Source organism: Balaenoptera musculus, chromosome 9 (genome assembly GCF_009873245.2).
Source record: "Balaenoptera musculus isolate JJ_BM4_2016_0621 chromosome 9, mBalMus1.pri.v3, whole genome shotgun sequence".
In the NCBI taxonomy this organism is placed as follows: domain Eukaryota; kingdom Metazoa; phylum Chordata; class Mammalia; order Artiodactyla; family Balaenopteridae; genus Balaenoptera; species Balaenoptera musculus.
The window spans coordinates 62,927,860-62,952,234 of NC_045793.1; the positions used below are offsets into that span (position 1 = coordinate 62,927,860).

The 24,375-nt window shown below is 34.7% G+C and overlaps 1 protein-coding gene across 1 annotated transcript in view; it reads left to right on the forward strand.

Annotated features, from left to right (window-relative positions):
• The window catches only part of GLCCI1 (glucocorticoid induced 1), a 97,190-nt gene that overhangs the window by 23,063 nt on the left and 49,752 nt on the right, over window positions 1-24,375 (forward strand). Inside the window, exon 3 of the mRNA XM_036862948.1 lies at window positions 10,594-10,680. Coding sequence (XP_036718843.1) covers window positions 10,594-10,680 — 87 coding nt within the window. The remainder of the gene's footprint in view (window positions 1-10,593; window positions 10,681-24,375) is intronic.

Below are 24,375 nucleotides of genomic sequence, written 5' to 3' on the forward strand. Positions count from 1 at the left end.
AAAAATTTAAATCCATGGCTAAAATATTTACTGTTTTACTCATCAGTTTCAAATAGTGTCTTTAAAACTAGCAGAAACTCAAAATTCTACATATTAATTTTTAATAGTTAATGTATTGATTTAAATCAAAAGTAGAAGGTAAATAGCAAAGAGCCTTCCCCATACTCCTGTTGCCCATACCCCCAGTTTTCTTCCCATTACCAGAAATATTTTACAGGTAACAAAAACAGCTTGTTTTCCTTTATCTCCTCCCTCACCTTTACCCCTAAACTAGCTCTAGGTAAAGTTGTGAAATACGTTGTATTTATTTGGAACAACCCTCTCACTCTATCTTCTTGACCTTTGTTGTTTGGTACATTGGTTCTCAACCTTTTATATCTTAAAATCCATCAATTTTCTATCAAAAATCCTGTGATAATAATAAACAGCATTTACTTAGAAAGACATTTATTAGAGACATTAAGCTTTAAGAATTTAAGAGTCAGATAGAATCATATCATAGTTAAGGGTGGGTGCAGTATGAGAAAGCAGTATGCCTTTCAAGTTGTCAATAACTTGGTATAAATTTTTTAATAAATGATTGGCATAGAATACATCATATTGGTAGGAAACATTAGTACAAACCAAGTGAAAACAGCTTTTTTGTGCTGTTGAAATTCTTAAAGCTTCTGGGAGATAACACTAGTACCTATTAAAATGAGGATCACATAAAATAATCCCTGTTAAGCTTCTAGCACAGTAAATAGGACATAGTAGATGTTGAAAAATGTTACCTGCTTTGTATTGGAGTCTATAGTATTTTACTGTCAGCAGGTTTAAATATAATAATACTGAATTGAGTGGACAGTATTACTGTTATCAGTAATTGATTATGCAATTATGAACATTAAATCTGGATTGGTAAGAAATGGCATAGAAATGATGCAACTAACTCCAGGGCATGATAGGGCTCTGAAACACGGTTAAACAATTTCTGGTGGGTCAGGGTTCATTCAGTCAGAAGTAGCTATTGTTTTCCACTGTACATTCTTACAAGTAAGAAATGGTACCTTAGATTTATAGGTCCAAGTATGGGACAGTGGACTTACATTGCTACAGAAACTCCTACTCCCTTTCTCATTACTTAGGTATCCCATTGATGACATTCATGCTATCATCAGTTGAACACTACTGGTTGTTATGACTTCAGAATGGTATGGAAACATTTTTGGTAGATATCTAGTAGTCACCTATGTTGCTGATTTTCTGTCAGGTGTGAGAGATTAAAGAAACATTAAAAGCTATTAAGAAACAATAAAAAGTAATTTATTGTATAATACTGAGGCAGCTATAATCCAGTGCAATTGTTAAATGTATTTTTTTAAAGTGTTTGGAAATATCACTTTTGAAAAAGTAAAATTGCTCTCATTTTTTTTACAAGTGGAATCAGTTTTCTGAAACACAGCCACCAAAGCAAATTGTAATTTTAAAAATTATAGCACAAAAGAATCAATATGTTTTAATGCTCTCTAAAAACTGAAAATTAGATCTCATCATTTGGTTTTAAATTTATCCACAACAATAGTGAGAGAACTTGTCAGAATGGGTATTATTAAGTGTAAATACTGAATAATAAATTTAAATATTGTTTATACTTTTAATTCCTCATAGTACCATCTCCTTTTGGTTAAAGCAGAAACTGTCAAGAGTCAATTTAATAACTGTTTCTGTAAGAAGCCAGAGAATAGTATTTCTGATATACAGTTTATTTTATGTTATATTAGTTCCTTTGTTAAATGTTCTCACAATGACTTGAGAAACCTGACTGGGTAGATTATTAATGTACAGTGCCTCCTACTCTTTTCTGTTATATTACTCGACTAGTGCCGCTGTGTGATTTGAAACTTGGCAAGAAAAGCATGACAGAAAATATCAATTATTTTTGAGAAAATACAAACAATGCTTGGGATTTTCAGGTTCAGCAATACGTGGCTTTTTTTTAATTGAAAAATGAGATTGATTTGTAATTTCCTCTTTGACATAAATATTTTTAATAACAGTTTTATTGAGATATAATTTATATAGCATACAGTTCATCTATTTAGAGTGTACAATTCATGGTTCTTAATATATTCATAATTGTGCAACCATTGCCATAATCAATTTTAGAATATTTCTGTTTCTACGAAAAGAAACCATTAGCAGTCACTCACTATTTCCCCCCAGTCTTCTTTTCCTCAGCCATAGGCACCCAGTAGTCTACTTTCTGCCGCTCTACATTTGCATTTTCTGAACATTTCATATCAATGGACTCATACAATTTGTAGCCTTTCGTTTCTGCCTTTTTTCATTTAGTATAGTATTCTTAAGTTTCATCCATGTGGTAGCATGGTATCAGTACTTCATTCCTTTGTAATGCCAAATAATATTTCATGGTATGGACATACTACAGTTTATTTGTACATTCATGAGTTGGTGAACTGCTATGAACCTTTGCACACAAGTTTTTGTGTTTACGTATGTTTTCATTTCTCTAGGAATTGCTGGATCATATGGTAGCTCTATGTTTAACTTTTTCAGGAAAACATTTTTATAGATATTTTTTCCTCCATAGAATTAAAGTACAACATGAAAGACATATCCAAACTGAATTATAATTTCCTGTCAATATTCTCATCAATAACTTTCCACTAATATTTCTAGGTGTTGGATATTTCAGTTACCTTCAGTTTTCAGTTACTCTAAACACTTAAATATTTCAGCTTTTCTAAAGTCTCCAATTCCATTCCCATAGCCAGTGATAAACTACATACAGGCATTTGCAGTTGTGAGAGAACCCCAACCCCTAGTCAAAGGAAACGCTGACTAGGGAAAAATATTTTATGTGATGTATACTAACATCTTGGCTTACGTGTAACCTGTGTTCCAAGATAGATTTGAAGTTTGCATCTAAAGTTAGAATTTTTGTAATTCTGTGTTGGGCTTTCTCAGAGTAGATATACATCCCCACTTACTGATTCTGTTACATAGCTATCTTTCTCATTTTTTTTAAATCCTGCTTCTAAATTTGAAACAGGAGTCACTGCAGAAGATTTGGAAAATACCAAAAATCTCAAAATAAGTTGCATTTAATTCTAATATCCAGACAGCCATTTTTAACATTTTGATGCATATCCTCTTATATTTTGATTATTTGCATTTAAAAAATAAAAATTTTAAAATTACAGACCATTTTAAAAATAGAGTTCAGATGATACTGCAGGTAGTAAATATGATTTTATAATTTATTTTTTATGATTTTAATAAATCATAACATTTACTCATGCCATTAAGTATTCCTAAACATGACTTTAAGTCTTTTTATTAATCTTGATTTTTCTCAGCTGGGAAAAAAAAAGGATTTACTGTAGAATTATCTAGAATTCTTACCACCATTTATATTTTGAAATATCTCTTTAAAGTCTTTTTCTCTTTGTGTGTACTTGCTTACTAAAGTGGGATTACAGTCCATGTAGTGTGGTTTTTTGTATTATAAGAATGTGCCACAATTTTTCTTTTCTCTATTGATAGACATTTATTTCCAGTGCTTCTCTTGGTGTACATCTTAGGTTAATTCTTAGAAATAGATTTACTATGAATATTCTTAAGATTTGGGGCACGTTTATGATTGCTTTTTCTCAAATTAACATTTCTTATAGAGTAAGGCAAATACTTTTATCATGTCTAGCACAGATGCAATAGTTGATTTCTGTGGTATTTCTTATTTTTAAAAATTGCAATCCAGAGATTTATCACCAACACCCTCCCTCCCCCTCACCTTGAGATCTGGAAACAGAAATATAGCTTCTTAACTCTTCTGAATAAGCTCCCTCATTAATAATCTAGAAAGTCACAAACCATTACTTCATAGACTTCCATTCAGTTGTGTGTTGAACACTTTTGAGGCCTAAACAGACATGGATTTTATAAATTTTACTTAAATATTCAGGCATACCTTAGTCCTTGCTGGAGACTACTGTTTAATGTTCCTTGGTAAAGAGAAATTTCTCTCTAGCAATATAACTTTCTACATGGCTCCAAACAATATTTACATTAGTTTATGTTAATTTCCAAAGGTGTAATTATATGCAAATTGATATTATACTTGTAAATGGTTATTAGCCTATAAGAAAAATGAGTGAGTATATGGTCAGCTTCTTAGAACACAGATTGTGCTGGGCTTATCTAAGAATTCCAGATTTGGTAATTCTGCTATTGAGCCTGAGAATTTGCATTTCTAACATGTTCTCAGATGATGCTGATGCTGCTCATCCAGGGGCTGCACTCTGAAAGTGATCTAACAAAATGAGCACGTAAGTTAGCATATAGCTGAAGCATGATGAAAAAATTTGAGTGTGTAACTGCTATCACTGAATTCCTAAAGCTTTTTTCAGCTGAACTCTTCCTTTTCTTTACTCCTTGTCAACTAGTGAAGAGGCTATTTATGTTTATATCTGGTTATAAAACTATATATACTTATATACTGTTACCAGAAAAGCAAAGCATAATATTAGAATCACAGGGAGTTCCCTGGCAGTCCAGTGGTTAAGACTTTGCCTTCCAATGCAGGGGGTGTCGGTTTGATCCCTGGTCGGGGAGCTAAGATCCCACATGCCTCAGGGCCAAAAAACCAAAACACAAAACAGGAGCAATACTGTAACAAATTCAATAAAGACTTTAAAAAAAAAATGGTCCACATCAAAGTCTTTAAAAAAAAAAAAGAATCCCAGTTTTCTGTACTCTTTTTTAATCAGGATAGTCTTTTCAAGACGATCTTTTAAGTTAAAAGTTTTTAAAAAGTTAAAAAAAATTTTATTAGTCAAAAGAAAATCAAATCTCTAAAAGACAATAGTTGTAAACTCTAAAAGACATAGTTGTAAACAATGAAGGGTTTGTCATTATCTATTTTTAAAACTTTTCTGTAACTTAAAATCAGACTCTAATCTTAATTATTAATTTAATTATCATTGATTTTTCCAGTAATTCTGTTTCATTTCTTGCCAGCTTTATGAGTACCTTAATATTAAGGATCATCTATGTAAGTACAGTAAAATAATTCACAGTCAGTAATCATATTTCCATAAAAGATTATAAACTATAATAAATTTCAAGGCTAAGGGTGAACCATACAAAAAATAGATTATAAAGTTTTACATAGGATTTAAGTAAGTTTTAAATAAGATTAAGAGAATTTTGTGACGTGATTAGTTTTTTTGTTTTGTGGGGTTTTTTGGAACTGACTCTAGGCTCTTGCATGTAGAAAAAGAATATTTTCTTGCTAGGGGGTTAGTTTGACCTGTTCTGAAATTGATAAAACAGGAAAGCATATTTGCCCTTGCTAGTCTGTGAATAAAGATATAAACAACAAAAGCACCCATTGTTCACATCTGATAAAGGACTCTTATCCAAAATATGTAAACAACTCTTAAAACTCAACAATAAGAAAACAAACAACCTGATTAAAAAATGGGCCAAAGACCTCCTAACAGGCACCTCACTAAAGACGATATACACATTGCAAACAAGCATATGAAAAGATGTTCCACGTTATATGTCATCAGGGAAATGCCAGTTAAAAGAATGAGATACCTCTATACATCTGTTAGAATGGCCAAAATCCAGTACACTGGCAATGCCAGATGCTGACCAGAATGCAGAGCAACAGGAACTGTTGTATGTTGCTAGTGGGAACAGGAAGTGGTACCGCCACTTTGGAAGACGGTTTGGCAGTTTCTTACAAAACTAAACATACTCTTACCTTACAGTCCAGCATTCATGTTCCTTGGTTACCCAAAGGAGTTGAAAACTTATGTTCACACAAAAACCTGCATACAGATATTTATAGCAGCTTTATTCATAATTGACAAACTTTCAAGCAACCAAGGTGTCCTTCAGTAGGTGAATGGATGAATAAAGTGTGGTACCTCCAGACAGCAGTATATTATTCAGCACTAAGAAGACATGGAGGAACCTTAAATGTATATTATTAAGTGAAAGAAGTGACTCTGAAAAGGCAACCTACTGTATGGTTCCAACTACCTGACATTCTGGAAAAGGCAAAACTATGGAAAGAGTAAAAAGATCAGTGCTTGTCAGGGGTTTGGAGATGGTGAGGAATGAATAGGCAGAGCACAGAGGATTTTTAGGTCAGTGAAAATACTATGTATGGTACTATAATGATGGATATATGTCATTATACATTTGTCCAAACCCATAGAATGCACAACACCAAGAGTGAACCCTAATATAAACTATGGACTCTGGTGATAATGATGTGTCAGTGTAGGTTCATCAGTTGTAACAAACGTACCACTGTGGTGGGGGATGGCTGTGCATGTGTCAGGGTGAGGGGTATATGGGAAATCTCTGTAATGTCCTCTCAGTTTGGCTATGAAACTAAAACTGCTCTATTTAAAAAGAGTCGTAAAAACAAGTGTGTAGTCCTGTGCAGTAGGACTGTTTTCTTTTTATTTCACTCAGAGAAGAAGCATTCATCACACAGGAAACCAGAGCTAGGAGGATGGGCCTGGGGGTTGGAGAAGAAGCTTCATGGGCTGGACTTTGGATGATTCTGAGAGGTGAAAATTAAAAAATGGCTTCTTCCACCTGTAGGTATCCTTTTCGTATAGAGGGGACTTTTTTTACTCAAACACCTTTTTGTCAGCAGTCTTAGAGATAGACTTTGGTTCTGCATTACTCAAGTGTATGAAAGGTTCAGGCAGCTAGAAAGGAAGAATCCCCTTAAGTATGGTGGCTGAAGAGCAAGCTATTTTATGTAATACCAATTACTGAAGATTATACTTCTTTCCATGCTGTCTGTGGAGGATGTTAATACGCATAAAATGAGTGTTCTGGGGTCATATCAGTAAGAAAAAGTAAAGCAGGTTTTTAAAAAAGTATTTGTGTGTGTATTTGTATATTTGAGTTTTGAAATGCTAATTGCATTGTACATTGAGTAAAGGAGTATAGTATGTAATATTTTCCAAATTTATTTGACCGTGGAATTCTTTTTCATATATTTTTTACTAACACCAAGGAACGGTGTTATAAGTAGCACCATTCATAAAATTCTACTCTAGATTAATGGACGGAATAACAGGCCAGTTGGAAGGAATCACTTGCTGATATGAAAGCATAGAACTTTTGCTATTTTGTGGTGGTGTTTTCCTAATTTAAATGGTAAAGCATTTCTCAAATACTCAGATTTAACAAATTGGATACAAATTAATTCATCCTCTGTAACTTAACAAGCATGAGCTTTAAATAGATTTGAAGACCAAGTAGCCATCTTTGGTTTTCCTTTGACTAAAATAATTTGTTTAAAATCAATGATTAGATCAAGCCTCTTAGCCTTATCCACCAGAGGGCAGAGAGCAGAAGCAAGAAGAACTACAATCCTGCAGCCTGTGGAACAAAAACCACATTCACAGAAAGATAGACAAGATGAAAAGGGAGAGCACTATGTACCAGATGAGGGAACAAGATAAAACCCCAGAAAAACAACTAAATGAAGTGGAGATAGGCAAGCTTCCAGAAAAAGAATTCAGAATAATGATAGTGGAGATGATTCAGGACCTCGGAAAAAGAATCGAGGCAAGATCGAGAAGGTGCAAGAACTGTTTAACAAAGACCTAGAAGAATTAAAGAACAAACAAACAGAGATGAACAATACAATAACTGAAATGAAAACTACACTAGAAGGAATCAGTAGCAGAATAACTGAGGCAGAAGAATGGATAAGTGACCTGGAAGACAGAATGGTGGAATTCACTCCTGCGGAACAGAATAAAGAAAAAAGAATGAAAAGAAATGAAGACAGCCTAAGAGACCTCTGGGACAACATTAAACACAACAACATTCGCATTATAGGGGTCCCAGAAGGAGAAGAGAGAGAGAAAGGACCACAGAAAATATTTGAAGAGATTATAGTCGAAAATTTCCCTAACATGGGAAAGGAAATAGCCACCCAAGTCCAGGAAGCGCAGAGAGTCCCATACAGGATAAACCCAAGGAGAAACACGCCGAGACACACAGTAATCAAATTGGCAAAACTTAAAGACAAAGAAAAATTATTGAAAGCAGCAAGGGAAGAATGACAAATAACATACAAGGGAACTCCCATAAGGTTAACAGCTGATTTCTCAGCAGAAACTCTACAAGCCAGAAGGGAGTGGCAAGATATACTTAAAGTGATGAAAGGGAAGAACATACAACCAAGATTACTCTACCCAGCAAGGATCTCATTTAGATTTGATGGAGAAATCAAAAGCTTTACAGACAAGCAAAAGCTAAGAGAATTCAGCACCATCAAACCAGCTGTGCTGTTCTATATGGCAGCCCGTAGCCTCTAGCCACATGTGGTTATTGAGTATTTGAAACGTGCTAGTGAGATTAAAGAACCAAATTTTTTGTGTTATTTTATTTTCATTAATTTAAATTTAAATTATTACATGTGGCTAATAGCTTTTGTTTTGGACAATGCAGTCTTTAGAATATAATTGTATATATGTGCAATTAAAATGAAATTTTTCTTTGGGGAGTATTTTTTGGAAAAGTTGAAACTATGATGAATATACTTCAACAATTTATATGCATGTAATTTTATAGCCACATGACTGAAAGGATTCTTCCAGTGGTTTTGTACTTTTTAAAAAACTATATATTTTACTAGATAGATTTCAGGAACATAAATATTCTTTTGTAGTTAGTTTTTATGTATTTCTTTTATAGAACCAATACTACATTCTGAAATAAATAGGTTTTCACATTCAATTTTAAGAAAAGAATGACAATAGGAAGAAAGAAGATACTCTGAGATGAGAGACCTCAGATTTAGTTTCATTTGCCATTGGTGTGCTTGGCAGTATTAAGGCATTTGCAGAATTTTTGTGGCTACTGATTTAACTCTAAGTTGGAGATACAGTTTATGTAAATTTCCTTTGAAAAGGTTAGAGCCATACAAAATGAAAATAGTGTTATAAATGTTTTCATTAGTTATGGAACATGCCAGAAATTTTATTCATTTTCTGTGAATATGCTTTTGAGTTTTAAACATTGTGATCCTTAATCATTTGATTTTTGATGAGAGCAATGCCTCTGCTTGGTAGAAAGGTAAAAGTATTAAGGGATATAAATTCTCAAAATAAAAGTTTGACTAAAACAAAGTCATAATTTAATAATTTTAGCATAAATTATTAAAGATATGACTACTTGGGGGGATTATTTTCAGAGTAGTTTTTCTTGTCTAGGACTGAGATTAGGAAAATTTAATAACTAAATAATTATTTGCAAGCAGTTTATTTAATATATTAGTACCTCTTATCTTTGCAATTACCAACAATAAAATATTTTACTCAGTATTATGACTAAATAGTTTCACTTTAGTATTTGAACTGTTTAAGCAGTTTATGTGTATTTTCATTCAACTAGCATTCAATTGTTATTGGTTTTATTTTGCAGCATCATTACTTTAAAGAGGTGGTAATTATTTAAAACTTTGTCCACAAGCATTTTGAATTGTATAGAACTGATGGCTTCTTCATAAGTTGTGTATTATGTAAAGTCACAGGTGCAGCCTCAATATGAATGATGAACTTTTCTGTATGTAATAAAAAATAATTTTTGAAGCAATATATATTTATATTGGATTGGCCAAAAAGTTCGTTCGGGTTTTTTCCCTAAGATGTTACAGAAAATCCTCAATGAACTTTTTGGCCAACCCAATATTTATATATGATAATCATTACCCTATATCTGTCTTAAAATAGTGGTTTTAACTTTCCCTAAGTTGCATTACACTAAGAGTCTTCTCATATATTAAGGATGGTAGTTCAATATTTTTTAATTTTTAATACAACTACTAAATGATCTTACTATTTGGCATTTAGTGATTTGTGTTATGTTTGGATGTAGTGTCTGTTATGGGTTAAATCACTGAAAATGAAGTTTTAGGTTAAAGCAATTCTGTTTTCTGCCATGTAGCTCAGGTTTTCTTTAAGATGCACTGTTTTAAATTATAGTCAGTTTAGCTTAATCTTGTTTATTTTTATAATAACTTTATATTTTTCTATAAAGATGCTTGATGTTTTTCAAAAAAGGATACTATTATTAACACACTCTTTCCTGAGTATAGAAAGAGTAGTACATTCAACCCTTTACCTAACTAAATATTTGGCATGTAGGTCATCTGTAACCCCACTGCTTCTAAGCACGTTCTGTTAATCTTACTTCTCTTTAGTAAACATAACATTTCATAATTAGTTTGCCTATTCTCTTTAAAAACACCAATATGCATATTTCACAGTTCTCTTTGAATTTGATAAATTTAATGTTGATGTAAAACACCAAATGTTTTGAGTAACATTACTCAGAGACATCTTAGATTGATCATATCTAATTCAGAATAATAAACATTTCACAGGGTCATGAAAGTCTTAGCTTTTAAGGGATTCTAGTATTCAGTATAACCCTTTAATTGGTATGTGCTAAGATTTTGAAATATGTTTGATTTGCTGTGAGATTAAGGATAGAGGCAAAATTCTTTATTTTTTATTTTACTTACTTATTTTTTTAAAGACACCTAGCTGTTGGGTAGAAGAAGGCACAGAAAAGAGATCACATCAGCGTTCTGCATCATGGGGGAGTGCTGATCAACTAAAAGAGGTAAGTCACTTCTGTTTTCAGTGCATGTTCTGCTTTGGTCCTAGCAAATTATCTTAACTATTTCCTGAATATAATGATACTTCCTATATTTGTGACAAACTTACCTCTCTCAGAGTTTTAAGGGTTGCCTTCCACATTTTGGTGAACAATTCTGAGTTTAGATTATTTGTGCCCTTCATATTCTTTATATATATTTCTTATGTACCCACTCAGCTTTTGCCTTTCCAGAATGAAGTCTGATTTTATGTAATTTTGTCTTATTCATTTTAGTTATATTTTGTTTCCACTTCAGCTTTCTTATTCTTGAGTTACCGCAACTAGAACTATAAATTACAATTTTTACAAAGGTAGGATAGTGTTTTCTGCTTCTTATAATTTTTTAATGATATCCAGCATATTGTCACCCTTTGAGACCCGATAGTACAGTGGAATCCATGTCTTTGAGAAACAGTTATTATAACCCATTCCCTTATTATGAATAACCCAAATTATGATAATTTTATGTATTAATATATTTTTTGATTATTTTCCTGTAGTGTTATCTTTTATCCATCTAAATTCTTATTTATTTGCTTTTATAAAATTACAGAAACTTAGAGTTGGAAGGTCATCTAGTCCATCTCCTATATAAACACTCCTTAGAAAACGTTCATCTAGTCTATTAGAGTCATTCTCAGTGAGAAAAGCTTATCACTTTGCAAGAAAACCAAACCAGTTCTGTTTGTTGCTGCTTAAGTTGTTAGTTTATTTTGTACTATATTGAACTCAAAATTATACCCCTAAGTTTTGATTCTGCCCTCTGTATCAATATTGAATAAGTCTAATTTAAATATTTGAAAGGCTTGCAATATGTCATTTTCCTCCAGGGTAAACATTGACATTTCTCTCAAATATATTTCATATGCCATAGTTTCCATACCTCTTAGTATCATTTTCATATACTATAGGTTATCAGTATTTCTCATATACTGTGGTGTCTGGACTGAATAGATATAGTAGTCTATTAGCATGATTTTGCCTGTGATTGTATTACATTTTTAGGAACTTCTTTATATTATTGATGTACAGAAATCCTCAACTCCTATCTACGCACACAGACACATATGCGCAAAATCAGTTTTTCCCAACAGCAACAAAAAACAAAGGAAGCTGAGTCTAATATATCTAGTCTAAAATAGGTACATATCTATGCATAGAATATTGAGTAATATTGAATAAAAAGTAAATTTGCTCTTTTATGTTAGAGGTAAATACAATCTCAAAGTTATAGCCAAGATTAGGTATAGTTGAACTTTGGACTACAGCAATACATGATATACACTATTAAAAAAGGAATGGCTGACATGACTGAGTGAGAGATTTAATTACTTTCCTCACAAAGCAATCCTAAAGCTGGACAAAACTGTCAAAACAAATTCAGCACTCTGGAAATCAACCAAATAAATTGAGAAACTTTATTCATGAAAAGTACTGAACTCAGGGTAAGAATCTCAGCTGCAAACAAATAGGGAGGACCAATGGCTCTGCTAGTCTGAGATTGTGGTCTCATTTGTGACAAGCAACAGACTCATGGAGTAGCAGGATTTTATAGAGAGTTCTAGGAGGTAAGACAATCTTGGGGGCTTGATAAGTTCACCACATATCACAGGTTGATTGGAGGCTGTAGACAGGCACAGCAGAATATCAAGTGGGCCCAGTCACCCACGTATCACTGGTTAGTGGAGCCTAAGAATATCTGGAAAGGAGATCAAACAGGCCTAGTGGTAATAAAATCTGAGGCCAACTTTTAAAAGGCCCAAACTCTGAATGCACTCCTCATTTCACACACAAATCCTCATTCAAATACACACACATCCTGAGAGTGGAAGCTTTACTGGATTGAGATGTTTGAGTAAAATCTCTGAATAGTTTTTGGCTAATCACTAAGGTGACACTGGAGACCAGCTTAAAAAGGTCTTAAAAAGCCAGTCGTAGAAGGAAAAATGAGGGGGGGAAAATGGAGTACAGATATCAGCAACCACACATTGTGGGGAAAACAGACTTTCAGTCCATCAGCCACCCTCAGAGAAAATCAGAATCTAGAGTTGCTCCAATATATTATCTAAAATGTCCAACATTCAACAAAAAATTTAGAGATATGCAAAGAAACAAGAAAGGATGACCCATAGTTAAGAAAAAAAAAGTCAATAGAAACTGTATCTAAGTGTCTCCATATGTTGGATTTAGCAGACTAAAACATCAAAGCAGCTATTATAAGTACGTTCAAAGAACTAAAGAAAACCATGTTTAAAGCATCAAAGGGAAGTAGGACCACAGTGACGCAATGAATAAAGAATTTCCACATAGATGTAATTATTATAAAAAATATACAAACAGAAACTGTAGCATTAAAAAGTATAGTAATTAAAAAAAAGTCACTAGATGAGCTTGATAGAAGATTTAAGACGGCAGAAGAATCAGTGAATTTGAATATAGGTCAAGAGAATTTATATACTCTGAAAGAGCAGAGGGAAAAAGATTGAAGAAAAGTCAAGCCTCAGAGGCCTGTGGGGAAACATTAAGTTCATACATATACACATAATGGGAGACTGAGGGGAGGAGAGGGGAGTTAAAAAATATTTGAAGAGATAATGGCAGAAAACTTTCCAGATCTGATGAAACACAATCTATATAGATTCAAGAAGCTCAACAAACCCCAAGTAGGAAAACACACAGAGCTGCACATAGACACATCATAGTTAAACTGTTGAAAGCTAAAGGAAAAGAGAAAATCTTGAAGCTGGAAGAAGAAAATGACTCATTACACATAGGGGACCAATAAAACCTTTAACAACTGGTATTTTTCGTCAGAAACAGTGGAAACCATAAAGCATGACATATTCAAAGTGCTAAAAGAAAAATATCAACCAAGGATTCTATATTCAGAAAACCCAGTCTTTTAAAATAAAGGTGAAATAAAGTATTCCTAGATAAACAAAGATTGAGAGACTTTCCTGCTACTAGACTGTCTTACAAGAAATACTGAAGGTATTGACTCCAGTTTAATTCAAATCAATAGGAAGAATTGAAGAGTGTTGGCAAATATGTGGGTAAATATAAAACAGTCTATAGATAGATTTTTCTCATTTTTCTAAGATTATATATATAAAACAATAATTCTAACACTGTTGTGTTGGGTTTATAACATATACATTTAATATATATGACAATAGTAACACAAAAGAGAACAAGGGAAAAGACATATTTTGGAATATAGTTTCTCTTTTACTGGAATTAAATATTATTTTGAAGTAGATTATAATAAATTCATAAAGAATTTATAAAGAATTCATGTTATAAGCCCTACAGCAGTTGCTAACAAAATAACTCTATAAGAATAGAAAATAAAAAGTATCAGAAATGGATTAAAAAGATACAATAAAAAATATTTATCACAAAAGAATGCAGTATAGGAGGAAGAGAGAAATAAAAAAGATGTGACAAATAGAAAAATAGCAAAATGGCAGAATAAATCCAACTATTTAAATAATTACATTAATTGTGAATGGAGTGAACATTCTATTCAAAAGGCAGAGATTGTCAAACTGGATAAAAAAGCAACACTCAGCTATATGTTGTCTATAAGAAACACATGTTAGATTCAAAGACACAAATAGGTTGAAAGTAAAAAGATGGGGATGAAAACAGTAGTGATAAGGAAACATCAAGACAAAATAGACTTTAAGACAAGAAGTATTACTGAAGACAAATAGAGACATTTCATAATGATTAAAAGGTCAATACATTCAGGAAGATATAGCAGTCAAAAATTGTATGTACATCTAACAACAGTCTCAAAATGCATGAAGCAAAACTGTGGAAGGAGAAATTCAGTTTCTCTAATTGGGGATTTCAATACCCCACTCTCAATACTTGAAAGAACTACTAAGTAGGTAGAAATCAGCAAGGAGATAGAGGAGTTCAACAATATCATCAGTCCGTTTGACCTAACTGACATACATAGAAAACTCTACCCATTGACTGCAGAATACACATTCTTTTCAAACATGTGTGAAACATTTTCTGGGTGAGACTATATACTGGGCCATAAAACAACTCTCAGTAGGTTACAAAGGATCGAAGTCGTATAACAGAAAGAAATCTTTAACAAACCCAAATATTTGTGAATTAAAGAACACTTACCTAATACCACAAGGGAAATTTTAAATACTTAAATAAATTAAAGCAAAAAGACAACTTAGAATTTATGTGTACAGGTAAAGCACTGCTTCAAGGAAAACTTATACCTTAAGTGTGTATATAAGAAAAAGAGAAAATTCTCAAATCAGTACTTTAAGCTTCCATCTTAAGAAACCAGACAAAGAAGAGCAAAGCAGAGCAAAAGCAAGCAGAGGAAGGAAATGATAAAGAATATAGCAAAAAGCAATGAAACAGAAAAATACTGGAAAAAAGCCAATGAAACTAAAAGTTGGTTCTTTGAAAAGATCAACAAGGTGTACAAACCTTTAGCTAGACTGACCAAGAAAAAAAAAGACACAAATTACTAAAATCAGCAGTGAAAGGGGTGACATTACTAGCAACCTTACATAACTTAAAAGTATTATAATGGAATATTATAATCAAATTTATGTCATCAATTTAGAAAATAAGATGAAATGGATAAAATTCTAGCAAGACACAAATTACTAGAAAGAAACAAATTACCAAGACTGATTTAAGAACAAATAGAAAATCTGAGTAGACTTGTAACAAGTAACTAAATTGAATGAGGAATTTAAAATCTTCCCACAAAGAAAATCCAGGATTGGATTTGGTGAATTATATCAAATATTCAAAGAAGAAACAATGTTAATCGTTCAAAAACTCTTTCAGAAAATAAAAGAGAAGGGAGCACTTACCAATTCATTTTATAAGTCCAGAGTTATCTGATTTCAAAGGCAGGCAAAGACATTAACATTTCAGATCAATATCTCTCTTGAACGTAGATGCAAAAATCCTTAACAAAATATTAGCAAACCAAATCCAGTAACTTATATAAAGGATTATACACCAAAAGCAAGTGCGACTTGGTCCAGAAATGCAAAGTTCTTTTAAGATCCAAAATTCAATTAATGTAATAAACACTATATTAATAAAATAAAGAACAAAACTGCATAATTATCTCAGTAGAGTCACAGAAAGCATTTGCCAAGGTGCACCCTCCATTCATGATAAAAATCTCTAAACAAACCAGGAATAAAAAAGAATTTTCTCTGCCTGTTAAAGAGCATTTATGAAAAACGTACAGCGAATATCATATTCAACGGTGAAAGCCAGAATGCTTTCCTCCTAAGATAAGAAATAAGGTAGTGATGTCCACTGTCACCTTGTCACCACTTCTATTCACTTGCACAGGAGGTTCTAGTCAGGCAAGAAAAATGAATAAAAGAAATCCAGATTGTTAAGGAAGTGGTAAAACTGCCTTCATTCACAGATACATGATCCTATATGTAGAAATTATAGGGAACATACAAATATATTACTAGAACTAATACAAGTTCAGCAAGGTTGCAGAAAAAAAGATCAACCTACAGAAATCAAGTGTTTGGTTGTTTGGTCTGAGGCGACCCACCACTGGAGCTTACAGGCACTTTGATGGGGTGAATGGCGGACTCTGGGGGGGTTCACGCCAAGGAGTACTCCCCAGAACTTCTGCTGCCAGTGTCCTTGTCCTCGCGGTGAGCCATAGCTGCCCCCTGCCTCTGCAGCCGAACTTCCAATGCTAGCAGGAGAATCTAATGTGCTGTCACAGTTGTGAAAACTGATTAAAGGTAGAGTCTATGCGACCAGAGGGCAGACAGCAGAAGCAAAAAGAACTACAATTCTGCAGCCTGTGGAACGAAAACCACATTCACAGAAAGATCGACAAAAGGAAAAGGCAGAGTACTATGTACCAGATGAAGGAACAAGATAAAACACTAGAAAACCAACTAAATGCAGTGGAGATAGGCAACCTTCCAGAAAAATAACTCAGAATGATGATAGTGAAGATGATACAGGACCTTGGAAAAAGACTGAAGGCAAAGATCGAGAAGATGCAAGAAATGTTTAACAAAGACCTAGAAAAATTAAAGAACAAACAGAGATGAACAATACAATAACTGAAATGAAAAATACACTAGAAGGAATCAATAGCAGAATAACTCAGGCAGAAGAACAGATAACTGACCTGGAAGACAGAATGGTGAAAATCACTGCCGTAGAACAGAATAAAGAAAAAAGAATGAAAAGAAATGAAGACAGCCTAAGAGACCTCTGGGACAACATTAAATGCAACAACATTCGCATTATAGGGGCCCCAGAAGGAGAAGAGAGAGAGAAAGGACCTGAGAAAATATTTGAAGAGATTATAGTCGAAAACGTCCCTAACAGGGGAAAGGAAATAGCCACCCAAGTTCAGGAAGCACAGAGACTCCCAGGCAAGATAAACCCAAGGAGAAACACGCTGACACACATAGTAATCAAACTGACAAAAATTAAAGACAAACAAAAATTATTAAAAGCAACAAGGGAAAAACAACAAATAACATACAAGGGAACTCCCATAAGGTTAACAGCTGATTTCTCAGCAGAAACTCTACAAGGCAGAAGAGACTGGCATGATATATTTAAAGTGGTGAAAGGGAAGAATCTACAACCAAGATTACTCTACCCAGCAAGGATCTCATTCAGATTCGACGGAAAAACCAAAAACTTTACAGGTAAGCAAAAGGAAAGAGAATTCAGCACCACCAAACCAGCTCTACAACAAATGCTAAAGGAACTTCTCTTAGTGGGAAACACAAGAGAAGAAAAGGACCTACAAAAACAAACCCATAACAACTAAGAAAATGGTAATAGGAATATACATATCGATAATTGCCTTAAATGTGAATGGATTAAATGCTCCAACCAAAAGACACAGGCTTGCTGAATGGATACAAAAACAAGACCCATATATATGCCATCTACAAGGGACCCACTTCAGACCTAGGGACACATACAGACTGAAAGTGAGGGGGTGGAAAAAGATATTCCATGCAAATGGAAATCACAAGAAAGCTGGAACAGCAATACTCATATCAGATAAAATAGACTTTAAAAGAAAGAATGTAACAAGAGACAAGGAAGGACACTACATAATGATCAAGGGATCAATCCAAGAAGACGATATAACAATTATAAATATATATGCACCCAACATAGGAACATCTCAATACATAAGGCAAATGCTAACAGCTATAAAAGAGGAAATCGACAGTAACACAATAATAGTGGGGGACTTTGACACCTCACTTACACCAATGGACAGATCATCCAGACAGAAAATTAATAAGAAAACACAAGCTTTAAATGACACAATAGACCAGATAGATTTAGTTGATATTTATAGGACATTCCATCGAAAAACAGCAGATTACACTTTCTTCTCAAGTGCACATGGAACAATCTCCAGGATAGATCACATCTTGGGTCACAAATCGAGCCTTGGTAAATTTAAGAAAACTGAAATCATATCAAGCATCTTTTCTGACCACAATGCTATGAGATTAGAAATAAATTACAGGAAAAAAAGGTAAAAAACACAAACACATGGAGGATAAACAATACGTTACTAATTAACCAAGAGATCACTGAAGAAATCAAAGAGGAAATCAAAAAATACCTAGACAAATTACAATGAAAACACGACGATCCAAAACCTATGGATGCAGCAAAAGCAGTTCTAAGAGGGAAGTTTATAGCAATACAATCCTACCTAAAGAAACAAGATAAATCTGAATGTAAACTTACACCTAAAGAAACTAGAGAGAGAAGAATGAACAAAACCCAAAGTTAGTAGAAGGAAAAAAATCATAAATATCAGAGCAGAAATAAATGAAATAGAAACAAAGAAAACAATAGCAAAGATCAGGAAAACTAAAAGCTAGTTCTTTGAACATATAAATGGAATCTAACAAAAAAATTAAAGATTGATTCTGAAGAACCTAGGGGCAGGACAGGAATAAAGACTCAGATATACAGAATGCACTTGAGGATACAGGGAGGGGGAAGGGTAAGCTGGGACGAAGTGAGAGAGTGGCATGGACATATATACACTACCAAATGTAAAACAGATAGCTAGTGGAAAGCAGCCGCATAGCACAGGGAGATCAGCTAAGTGCTTTGTGTCCACCTAGAGGGGTGGGATAGGGAGGGTAGGAAGGAGATGCAAGAGGGAGGAGAAGTAGGGATGTATGTATATGTATGGCTAATTCACTATGTTATACAGCAGAAACTAACACACCATTGTAAAGCAATTATACTGCAATAAAAATGTTTAAAAAAAAGCTGGTTCTTTGAGAAGATAAACAAAAGTGATAAAACGTTAGCCAGACTCATCAAGAAAAACAGGGAGAGGACTCAAATCAATAAACTGAGAAATGAAAAAGGAGAGATTACAACGGACACCGCAGAAATGCAGAGCATCCTAAGAGACTACTACAAGCAACACGATGCCAATAAAATGCACAACCTGAAAGAAATGGACAAATTCTTGGAAAGGTATAACCTTCCAAGACTGAACCAGGAAGAAATAGAAAATATGAACAGACCAATCACAAGTAATGAAATTGAAACTGTGATAAAAAATCTTCCAACAAACAAAAGTCCAGGACCAGATGGCTTCACAGGTGAATTGTATCAAACATTTAGAGAAGAGCTAACATCCGTCCTTCTCAAACTCTTCCAAAATTGCAGAGGAAGGAACACTCAAACTCATTCTATGAGGCCACCATCACCCTGATACCAAAACCAGATAAAAATACTACAGAAAAAGAAAATTACCAATATCACTGATGAATATAGATGGAAAAATCCTCAACAAAATACTAGCAAACAGAATCCAACAACACATTAAAAGGATCATACACCATTATCAAGTGGGAGTTATCCCAGGGATGCAAGGATTCTTCAAGATACACAAATCAATCAATGTGATACACCACATTAACAAACTGAAGAATAAAAACCATATGATCATCTCAATATATGCAGAAAAAGCTTTTGACAAAATTCAACACCCATTTATGACAAAAACTCTCCAGAAGGTGGGCATAGAGGGAACCTACCTCAACATAATAAAGGCCATATACGACAAACCCACAGCAAACATCATTCTGAATGATGAAAAACTGAAAGCATTTCCTCTAAGATCAGGAACAAAACAAGGATGTTCACTCTCACCACTGTTATTCAGCATAGTTTTGGAAGTCCTATCTACAGCAATCAGGGAAGAAAAAGAAATAAAAGGAATACAAATTGGAAAAGAAGAAGTTAAACTGTCACTGTTTGCAGATGACATGACACTATACATAGAGAATCCTAAAGATGCCACCAGAAAACTACTAGAGCTATTCAATGAATTTGGTAAAGTTGCAGGATACAAAATTAATGCACAGAAATCTCTTGCATTCGTATACACTAACAATGAAAGATCAGAAAGAGAAATTAGGGAAACAATCCCATACACCATTGCAGCAAAAAGAATAAAATACCTAGGAATAAACCTGCCTAAGGAGGTAAAAGACCTGTACTCAGAAAACTATAAGACACTGGTAAAAGAAATCAAAGGTGACACAAATGGAGAGATATACCATGTTCTTGGATTGGAAGAATCAATATTGTGAAAATGACTATACTACACAAAGCATTCTACAGATTCAGTGCAATCCCTATTAAATTGCCAATGGCATTTTTTACAGAACTAGAACAAAAAATCTTCAAATCTGTATGGAGACACTAAAGACCCCGAGTAGCCAAAGCAATCTTGAGGGGAAAAAACGGAACTGGAGGAATCACACTCCCTGACTTCAAACTATACTACAATGCTACAGTAATCAAGATACTATGGTACTGGCACAAAAACAGAAATATAGATCAATGGAATAAGATTAAAAGCCCAGAGATAAACCCATGCACATATGGTTACCTTATCTTTGACAAAGGAGGCAAGAATATACAATGGAGAAAAGACAGACTCTTCAATAAGTGGTGCTAGGAAAACTGGGCAGCTACGTGTAAAAGAATGAAATTAGAACACTCCCTAACACCATACACAAAAATAAACTCAAGGGCTTCCCTGGTGGTGCAGCGGTTAAACATCTGCCTGCCAATGCAGGGGACACGGGTTCAAGCCCTGGTCCAGGAAGATCCCACATGCCGTGGAACAGCTAAGCCGGTGTGCCACAACTACTGAGCCTGAACTTTAGAGCCTGCGAGCCACAACTACTGAAGGCCGCGTGCCTAGAGCCCATGCTCTGCAACAAGAGAAGCCACCGCAGTGAGAAGCATGTGCACCACAACGAAGAGTAGCCCCGCTCCCCGCAACTAGAGAAAGCCCACACGCAGCAACGAAGGCCCAATGTAGCCAAAAATAAATAAACAAAATAAATTAATAAATGTAAAGAAACCCAAAACTCAAAATGGATTAAAGACCTAAATGTAAGACCAGACACTATAAAACTCTTGGAGGAAAACATAGGAAGAACACTCTTTGACATAAATCACAGCAGGATCTTTTTTGACCCACCTCATAGAGTAATGGAAATAAAAACAGAAATAAACAAATGGGACCTAATGAAACTTAAAAACTTTTGCACAGCAAAGGAAACTATAAACGACGAAAAGACAACCCTCACAATGGGAGAAAACATTTGCAAAGGAATCAGCGGACAAAGGATTAATCTTCACAATATATAAATAGCTCGTGCAGCTCAATATTAATAAACAACCCAGTTAAAAAATGGGCAGAGACCTAAATAGACATTTCTCCAAAGAAGACATACAGATGGCCAAGAAGCACATGAAAAGATGCTCAACATCACTAATTATTAGAGAAATGCAAATCAAAACTACAATGAAGGTATCACCTCACACTGTTTAGAATGGGCATCATCAGAAAATTTACAAACAATAAGTGCTGGAGAGGGTGTGGAGAAAGGGAACCTCTTGAACTGTTTTGTTTTTGTTTTTTTCAAACACATAGACTTTTTAAAATTTATATTTTTATACAGCAGGTTCTTATTAGTTATCCATTTTATACATATTAGTGTATATATGTCAATCCCAATTGCCCAATTCATCACACCACCACCACCACTGCCCCCCGCCACTTTCCCCCTTGGTGTCCATATGTTTCTTTGTTCTTTCTCTAATTGCTTTAGGTGTAAGGTTAGGTTGTTTATTTGAGATTTTTCTTGATTCTTGAGGTAGGATTGTATTTTTGATTTCCTCTTTGATTTCTTCAGTGATCTCTTGGTTATTTAGTAACGTATTGTTTAGCCTCCATTTGTTTGTGTTTTTTACGCTTTTTCCCTGTAATTCATTTCTAATCTCATAGCGTTCTGGTCAGATAAGATGCTTGATATGATTTCAATTTTCTTAAATTTACTGTGGCTTGCTTTGTGACCCAAGATGTGATCTATGCTGGAGAATTTTCCGTATGCACTTGAGAAGAAAGTGTAATCTGCTGTTTTTCGATGGAATGTCCTATAAATATCAATTACATGTATCTGGTCTGTTGTGTCATTTAAAGCTTGTGCTTCCTTGTTAATTTTCTGTCTGGATGATCTGTCCATTGGTGTAAGTGAGGTGTCAAAGTCCCCCACTATTACTGTGTTACTGTCGATTTCCTCTTTTATAGCTGTTAGCATTTGCCTTATTTATTGAGGTGCTCCTATGTTGCGTGCATATATATTTATAATTGTTATATCATCTTCTTGGATTGATCCCTTGATCATTATGTAGTGTCCTTCCTTGTCTCTTGTTACATTCTTTCTTTTAAAGTCTATTTTATCCGATATGAGTATTGCTACTCCAGGTTTCTTTTGATTTGCATTTGCATGGAATATCTTTTTCCATCCCCTCACTTTCAGTCTGTATGTGTCCCTAGGTCTGAAGTGGGTCCCTTGTAGATGGCATATATATGGGTCTTGTTTTTGTATCCATTCAGCAAGCCTGTGTCTTTTGGTTGGAGCATTTAATCCATAAATTACGTTTAAGGTAATTATCGATATGTATATTCCTATTACCATTTTCTTAGTTGTTATGGGTTTGTTTTTGTAGGTCCTTTTCTTCTGTTGTGTTTTCCACTTAGAGAAGTTCCTACAGCCTTTGTTGTAGAGCTGGTTTGGTGGTGCTGAATTCTCTTAGCTTTTGCTTGTCTGTGAAGCTTTTGATTTCTCCATCGAATCTGAATGAGATCCTTGCTGGGTAGAATAATCTTGGTTGTAGGTTTTTTCCTTTCATCACTTTAAATATATCATGCCACTCCCTTCTGGCTTGTAGAGTTTCTGCTGAGAAATCAGCAGTTAACATTATGGGAGTTCCCTTGTATGTTATTTCTCATTTTTCCCTTGTTGCTTTCAGTAATTTTTCTTTGTCTATAATTGTTGTCAATTTGATTACTATGTGTCTTGGTGTGTTTCTCCTTGGGTTTATCCTGCCTGGGACTCTCTGCGCTTTCTGTACTTGGGTGGCTATTTCCTTTCCCATGTTAGGAAAGTTTTCGACGATAACCTCTTCAAATATTTTCTCTGGTCCTTCCTCTCTCTCTTCGCCTTCTGGGACCCCTATAATGTGAATGTTGTTGCGTTTAATGTTGTCCCAGAGGTCTCTTAGGCTGTCTTCATTTCTTTTCATTCTTTTTTCTTTATCCCGTTCTGCAGCAGTGAATTCCACCATTCTGTCTTCCAGGTCACTTATCCGTTCTGCTGCCTCAGTTATTCTGCTCTTGATTCCTTCTAGTGTATTTTCATTTCAGTTATTATATTGTTCATCTCTGTTTGTTTGTTTTTTAATTCTTGTAGGTGTTTGTTGTTTAATTCTTCTAGGTCTGTGTTAAACATGTCTTGCATTGTCTTGATCTTTGCCTCCATTCTTATTCCGAGGTCCTGGATCACCTTCACTATCATTATTCTGAATTCTTTTTCTGGAAGGTTGCCTATCTCCACTTTATTTAGTTGTTTTTCTGGGGTTTTATCTTGTTCCTTTATCTGGTACATAGCTTTCTGCCTTTTCATCTTGTCTGTCTTTCTGTGAATGTGGTTTTTGTTCCACAGGCCGCAGGATTGTAGTTCTTCTTGCTTCTGCTGTCTGCCCTCTGGGGGATGAGGCTATCTAAGAGGCTTGTGCAAGTTTCCTGATGGGAGCGGTGGATACAGCTGGGTGTTGCTCTGGTGGGCAGAGCTCAGTAAAACTTTAATCCGCTTGTCTGATGATTGGTGGGGCTGGGTTCCTTACCTGTTGGTTGTTTGGCCTGAGGCGACCCAACACTGGAGCCTACCTGGCTCTTTGGTGGGGCTAATGGCGGACTCTGGGAGGGCTCACACCAAGGAATACTTCCCAGAACTTCTGCTGCCAGTGTCCATGTCCCCACGGTGAGCTACAGCCACCCCCCACCTCTGCAGGAGGCCCTCCAACACTAGCAGGTAGGTCTGGTTCAGTCTCCTGTGGCGTCAGTGCTCCTTCCCCTGGGTCCCGATGTGCACACTACTTTGTGTGTGCCCTCCAAGAGTGGAGTCTGTTTCCCCCAGTCCTGTTGAAGTCCTGCAGTCAAATCCCGCTAGCCTTCAAAGTGTGATTCTCTAGGAATTCCTCCTCCTTTGCCAGACCCCCAGGTTGGGAAGCCTGACATGA